General features: G+C 33.5%; 2 protein-coding genes across 5 annotated transcripts in view; one reads left to right on the forward strand and one right to left on the reverse strand.

The window, feature by feature from the left end:
• The window catches only part of LOC111468837 (leukocyte receptor cluster member 1 homolog), an 8,140-nt gene extending 4,486 nt beyond the window's left edge, over positions 1 to 3,654 (forward strand). The window contains exons 2-4 of one of the 4 annotated variants that reach the window (XM_023113956.1): positions 1,211 to 1,397; positions 1,827 to 2,522; positions 3,232 to 3,654. In XM_023113956.1, the coding sequence (XP_022969724.1) occupies positions 1,870 to 2,522; positions 3,232 to 3,274 (696 nt within the window). In that variant the 5' untranslated portion in view covers positions 1,211 to 1,397; positions 1,827 to 1,869 and the 3' untranslated portion in view covers positions 3,275 to 3,654. The remainder of the gene's footprint in view (positions 1 to 1,210; positions 1,398 to 1,826; positions 2,523 to 3,231) is intronic. The other 3 variants (XM_023113957.1, XM_023113958.1, XM_023113959.1) reach the window with 3 other exon arrangements.
• A 230-nt stretch (positions 3,655 to 3,884) lies between these two features.
• LOC111468836 (vesicle-associated protein 1-2-like) overlaps positions 3,885 to 6,779 on the reverse strand; it is a 3,800-nt gene continuing 905 nt past the window's right edge. Inside the window, exons 2-8 of the mRNA XM_023113955.1 lie at positions 6,653 to 6,723; positions 6,198 to 6,279; positions 5,995 to 6,110; positions 5,749 to 5,913; positions 5,618 to 5,668; positions 4,563 to 4,640; positions 3,885 to 4,282 (exon numbers count right to left, since the gene is read on the reverse strand). Of these exons, the coding sequence (XP_022969723.1) occupies positions 4,172 to 4,282; positions 4,563 to 4,640; positions 5,618 to 5,668; positions 5,749 to 5,913; positions 5,995 to 6,110; positions 6,198 to 6,279; positions 6,653 to 6,723 (674 nt within the window). The 3' untranslated portion in view covers positions 3,885 to 4,171. The remainder of the gene's footprint in view (positions 4,283 to 4,562; positions 4,641 to 5,617; positions 5,669 to 5,748; positions 5,914 to 5,994; positions 6,111 to 6,197; positions 6,280 to 6,652; positions 6,724 to 6,779) is intronic.

Genomic DNA, 6,779 nt, shown 5'->3' on the forward strand with positions numbered 1-6,779 from the left:
AAAAAAAAAAAAAAAAAAAAAACAAATGACTAATAAACAATTAAGTGAATAGCTAATAAATAATATAACATAATATAACAAATACTAACTAATTAAATTAATGACTAAAACAATAATTAAGTGAATAACTAACAAATTTCTCAAGAATAATAGATTATCAATTTATTTAATTTTTTTTTAGTAACTTTTTTTTACTTTGATTTTAATTAAAAATAATAATGATGAGAACTTTTTTGAGACTCAATTAGGTTTTTTCCCCTAAATTAAATGATTAAAAATTGTTTTATTTTCGGTAGTTTTGAAATTTGAAATAGTTTAACTAAAATCTTTTTAATCATCTAATTCACCCACCCAAAATACGTGGCATTTCTGGTGGGCCCCATTCTACCTCCCAAGTCTTCCAGCAATTTATCCTTCCAACTTAAAAGCATAAATTAAGGCACACAAAAGGCGCTTTTAAAATTTCCCTTTTTTATGTTTCAATAAATAAATAAATATATATATATATATATATATATACACACTCATTTTTTAGAATTTTATTTTACAATTTATAAAATTTAATTAATTTATTTTTTATACATATATGTACTTATAATTTTTTTTATAAAAAGTTTATTCCTTTACAATAAAGTTATACTCGTTTTTATCAATTAAGTATTTAAATTTCTACATTAAAATTTATCCTTTTCTGCTTAAAAATAAGAAATTAAAGATAATAACAAGTAAATACTATAAATTGCATTGTATTTTTCCTAAAAATAAAAAGTGAAAATAAAAAAATAATGTAAAAGCACCATTTTTATTACTTTTAAATGAAAATCATTAATATTTTATTGTAAAATCAACTATTCTAATTAATATCTTTTAATTTTTAAAAAAATTTCAAAAATAACATTAAATTTTAAAAAAAAATTAAAAATAAGATATCAACTTAGTTCAATGTATTAAATATGTCTATGAACTTTCAGAAGTAACATTAAATTTTTTTAAAATAATTTATAAGGTTTGACTATTTGTATTCATATCGCTTTTTTTTTATTTTATTTTTATAAAGGTTAAGAGTTTAATTTTATTTTTTAAATTTTATGAATATTTTTTAAATATGGTAAAAATATTTTTGATTAATTTTTCAAAATTTTTAAATATATAAAACTTAAAGGGTACTTTTATTAATATATTTTTTATAATATAATTTAACCAAATAAAGGTCTGAGTTTGAGAATTTCTCTCTGAATTACAAGAGCCTGACGACGTGCTTTCCGCCAATATATTCAAGCAGTCGCCCTAACGCTACCTTCAATTTTTGGGTAATTTCACTTCGACCTTCTCAATCTCTGATCATTTCCATTGGAAGTATTTGTCCGCCCCGCGGCTTCTTCTTGCTTCTGATTCAGGTTTTCTTCTGCTAATTTTGCTCTAATTTTTAGGGTAAATAATGATTTCCTATCTTAAATTCTTTCCCGGTTTCCTAATCCGATAGATACAATAGATGAACGATCTGAGCTTTGAATTGGAAGATCAATGGTTTTTGTGAAGAGTCGAGTCGTTTTGAATTTCGGAAATGTAATATCTTAATTCTATTGGTGTTTGATGTGTGCCCTTATTCTCTGTTGCAAACGAAGAAGTTCCTATTTCTGATCTCGAAATCAAATTTAATTACGTGTTGCCTTAGAAACCCTAATTTTGGCTCCCTGGGGCTCCTTCTTTCCTTCCTGGTTAGTTTTTGCATAATTTCTGGATGCTGCTTGGCAATTGGTTTTTTCTTTTTCATCTGCCTTTTGCATCCAGTTATTGTTTCAGACACTTATTTTTAATTGTTATAGCCTACAGGTGAATCATAATCTTAGTTTCTTAGATTTGGTGATTATGGGGGGTCATGGAGGTTTAAATATTCTTCCCCAAAAGCGGTGGAATGTGTACAACTATGAGAACAGAGAGAAAGTGCGGCGAGATGAAGAAGCTGCAGCCAAAGAAGAACAGCTTAAACGTGAGCAGTCTAGGAAAAGGGATGCTGAGTTTCGTCTCGAGCAGCTTCGTACTGCACGGGGTATAGCTCCAGTAATTGACACTACAAAGCCTGTAGAAACAGACCTGAAACCTGGTCACCTAAATCTGTTTGAAGGCATCAAAATTTTTGACCCAGTTAAGAGTTCAGAGAATGAGGGAGGTGAAGATGGGTCTAAGAAGAAGAGGATGAAGAAGGAAGAAGTGGAAAAAAGGGTTATTACAGCTGAAGATGAAAAGTATAAGTTAGGTTATGGTGTTGCTGGAAAGGGTGTCAAGTTGCCATGGTACCTTGAGCGGCGTAGCAAGGATGATGCTGAGAGTGATCAAAACGCTTCATCGTCAAGAGTAGTGAGCGAAAATGTAAAAAAAGGAGGAAAAAAGACCTTGGAAGAATTGAGGGCCGAGCGTTTGAAACGAGAGCAGAAGGAGAAGGGAAGGGAGCGTGCTTTAATTGCAGAGAGAAGTGGAAAGAGTGGAACAGCTTCAAGGGAAAGAGATTCATCATCCAGAAGGTAAGCTAAGCTAACAACAATTTTCTGTCTTTGTCCTTTACTTTGTTAGAGAGGTCATGTTAGAGTATTAGAATATGAAATAAGGTTCTATTGTATTTTTTTAAGTTTTAGAGAATCTTCTTTAAATTATAAGTTACAATTAGTTTCACTTAACCATAGGTAAGAATAAATAGTCATTCATGTTATTGTTTTAGTATCACATTTTAGAATCGAAGAGATTAGAATTTCTATTTTAGCTTTGTTGAGAGCTAAGCTTTTACTTGGTAAATTCTTGTGTTTCTATTGCATGGTAGAGTCGTTCAAGTGATATTTGATCAAATCTTTTGTGGAGAGATTCGAATCATGAGTTTAGAAACAAGTTTTCTTTACTTTTGATCTTGATCATCAAGATAATCCATTCCAAAACTTTCCCTTGGGTTAGATTCCATATTAGTATTCCTCAAGACTTAGGATTAATTTCTAATGGTGTTCTAAATGATTACATTAAAGGGAGTCCTATTTTTCCAGCGAACTTGAATTCTGCTGAGAACTATGTTATGTGATAGGAATGTTATTAGAGAGATATATTAGTAATTAGTTAGGGAAGCTGCATTCCGGATGATTATTAGGCCCTACTGATGGGTTTTGGGACGTCATTAGTGCTTAATCTTTAGTTCATTAACTAATAAACTTTCCCGGAAGAATTAAGGCATCTCTCCTTTCTATGTAGGTGGAAATCCAGAAGATATGATTCAGGTTTTCAGGATCATTAATATCAATCTTGGCTTTAGCTCGCAGTTTCTAAAGGATACTGACTTCCAGTATATTATGATGATTTCTTGAAGTACAAATTCCGAAGTGTAAAATGTAATTTGCATCTTATAATGAAGATGCATTCCAAAGCTCTGAAATGAAAAATCCCGGAGGATTGTTTTATGTTCGAAGCACTCCTGAAAATTTTGATTCACTGTGGCTGAAATTTATCTGGGCACTTATGGAATGTGTAATTTGCAGTTCATCTCGACAATATTTGTGTACAGATAAGGTGACGTTCATCGATGTCGATGTTTTGTATCAGTATTTTTCTGTCTTTCTGCCATCTTCAGTCAGGGAAGCTCTTGTAGGACTTCGATGTGCAGCAAGATTTGGTTTTTACTCTCTCTACGTCTAAGGTAACAGATTAGATTCATTTGCTTAACACCATCGTGCTCATATGTAGCATGTGTAGAAACGGATTCAGAGTTTGTGAGTTCTTATCAATGGTATTGCAAATCATAATGGGATACAAAACAATTTTATCCTTGTAAATAATGTAATCAAATGCCCGAGCTACGGATCGAGCTTATCAGGTGATTTGGTTCATTCTAAAATATAAACTTCAAATCAGGGATCAATGGAGGCTGTAAGATTATTAAATCAACAGTGTCACCAAATATAATAAGTTGAATGGCAACAGAAGGGGGGAGTAGAGGGGGAAAAACTCTTTTAAGTAACATTTAGAGTGTGCTACCTTGCAAATTCAGCAACTACAAATTCTTGAACACCACCTAACAATATGCTACTTCAACAAATTAAAACTTGCTACAGATCCACCCAAAGAACATTAGTAGTTCCCTTCCTTTCATCATGTAAGATATAATGATATAATCCAGTTTGCTGCAAAGAGATTCTCAAGTCTTCTTCATAATATAGCCAAAGATGATTCCAATCAATCCGGTTAATATGATAAACAGGAAGGAGACGCCACCGGCATTTTTCCTGCCTTCACGCTTCAAAAGTTCCTGCACGATGCAGACATCCAACGTAAGAAACTAATGTAGACCTGGTATTCTAATATTTCATGAAAATGAGAATCAAATTTGGTTATAATTTTATTTGCAACCGCACGTTCAATGTTATAGAAATATTTCATTTGCATAATCGTCGAATGGTATTCAGGCAAAGAGACGTAGAAACTTTGCATGTATATCTCAAAAGTAAAGGCATTGTTTCCCATGTAATCATATAGGAAACTCGAGCAAAATTGTATCCAGTGAAGCTTCAAACCATCCATTTTCTTACCAATTCCTGACGAAGTTTGTTATTCTGTTGCATGGCATTATTCTTTTCCTCTGTGAGTTTGGCTATGAGGGCTCTAGCCTGCACGTACTAAGTAGCCGTAAATACGCAGCTTGGTAGAAGCAGAAAGTACAGCATATGAATACACAAAAACACACACGTACACAAATAGCTGCAGTGGCCCAAGATTTAGTCAATCAAACCATCTGTGTAGTGCCAAATAATTTAAAAACATCTGAGAACCATGATAAAGGTTTGAGAACATTTGACAAACAAAGAAGAACAACAACATTTTTGTTTAAAGGAACAAGGAGAAGGGATCCAAAGGTTGTTGGACTTATGAATTATGGTACTTTTCAGGTTTCAACGGAAAAATTCTGAAGTGAAGGGATAGAGTTTCCCATTATAAAAGGGGGGGCAGACACCATGTTCTGAGCTTAGCTTAGACATCTTTGGGCAAAAGAGACTAACGATTGATTAGCTAGGTAAGAAAAATTAGTTGGAGAGTGACGCCAGGGAACAGAGAGTCCGTGGAATTTGACATCGTTCATCGAACAAGCAAACCAAACCAAATGCATAAAACATACTTTAGAGAATCAATTAGTTGCCAGGAAACTTTGGAAACAGTTCAAATACAGAGAAACAACACAGGAATATACCATCACTCTTTTATCAATAAAAAATTGTTTTAAGTCTAAAGAATTATCGAAGGTTTGCTCCAAGTGGACGTATCCTATCCTAACTCTTTATTAAATAAAAACTTCTATCATGTAACATGTACACACAAAACTTCACAAGTGTATCGCCAACTACCATGGAATACTGTCCCAAGAAAATTTTGTTTACTTCTCGGAGTGACACTCTAATCACAAGGTCATATATTAGCATCGAGTTCTATCTAATAATTTTTTTATAAATAAAATGGCATTAGGAGGAGAAAATACACCACAAGATGTACATAACCAGGTATCAAAGCTACAGAAAAGAAGAGAATCATCTATATCTGCAGGCATAAAACTCTACACCTAGAGCATACCAACAATCATCCTATTTTTTACCTCGGCAGATTTATCCTGTGGCTCCGACCGTTCAACGTATCCCCTCGTGGCCTGCCAATGGAAGGTGAAGGTGCGTCAATCAACTGTGCAGTTGAACGAAAAAGGGAAAAAAACAGAACCGAACTACTCACAGTATTCAAATCAGCATCATTGAAGTTTCCATTCTCTGAAAAAGAACCTCTTGGGGAGGACCCTTCTTCGGAACCTTCTGGAACTGGAGAAGGTGGTTGCGGTCGAGAAACATAAACGACTTTCAATTTGAATTCCTCAACCACGTGCCCAGCCTCCTTATTGAACTGCAAAACCCACGCTCTTAAATAAAAGTAAAATGCTAATACTAACCACAAGCTTTAAACATTCATCATATATGTATGTACCATTTCTGCATTGATATCCTTTGCGGTTACGCCATCAGCGGTTTTAACACTCTGAAGGAGGAATTTGTCTTTGCATTGCATATCAGGAGGAGCCTCTTTCTGGGCTTGCATTGTGACTACACAACCAAGTGATTCTTATATCAGTAACCAAAAAACTTATTTGAAAATTAAGTATTGGAATGAATATATTTGGCATTTGGCACCTATAACGTCGCATGTTGATCGTGGCGAGACAATTCCAGTGTTTGGGCGAACGCAGTACTTTTTAGGGTTCGTAGTTTTCACCTACAAAAGTATAAAATTCGGGTTAAGTGGACAACAAACACGGAACAAAGTCATCAATTACGAGCTTTAATCTTTGCTAAATTTGCCAATAAATAATGAATTACAGAAACAGAGAAACACGCGAGCAAATTGAAAATCGACGAAATCAACAAATTTCACAGCGTGATCTAGCGCAGACAGATACATCAAGAGAGAGTGACAAAAAGGAAAAAGAAAAGAAGTGATTTGGAAGTGCACACGCTTACATTCCAAATCCAGAACACCTTCATACTACAAGCACAAAATCACTTCACTGGAGAAAAGATCAATTACGAAATCACACAAATTGAATCAACACCAAAAAGATTCAAACGGAGAGAAACAAAATACACACCTTAAATGCAACGCAGCTCTCGGTCTTGTTAGACAATTGAAGGGAACAACAGATCTGCTTCTTCAATTCGACTAACCAGAAAGAAAAAAAGAAAAAAAAAAAAAAAAAAAAAAAAAAAAAAAAAAAA

Source organism: Cucurbita maxima, unplaced genomic scaffold (genome assembly GCF_002738345.1).
Source record: "Cucurbita maxima cultivar Rimu unplaced genomic scaffold, Cmax_1.0 Cma_Scf00038, whole genome shotgun sequence".
NCBI classification, from domain to species: domain Eukaryota; kingdom Viridiplantae; phylum Streptophyta; class Magnoliopsida; order Cucurbitales; family Cucurbitaceae; genus Cucurbita; species Cucurbita maxima.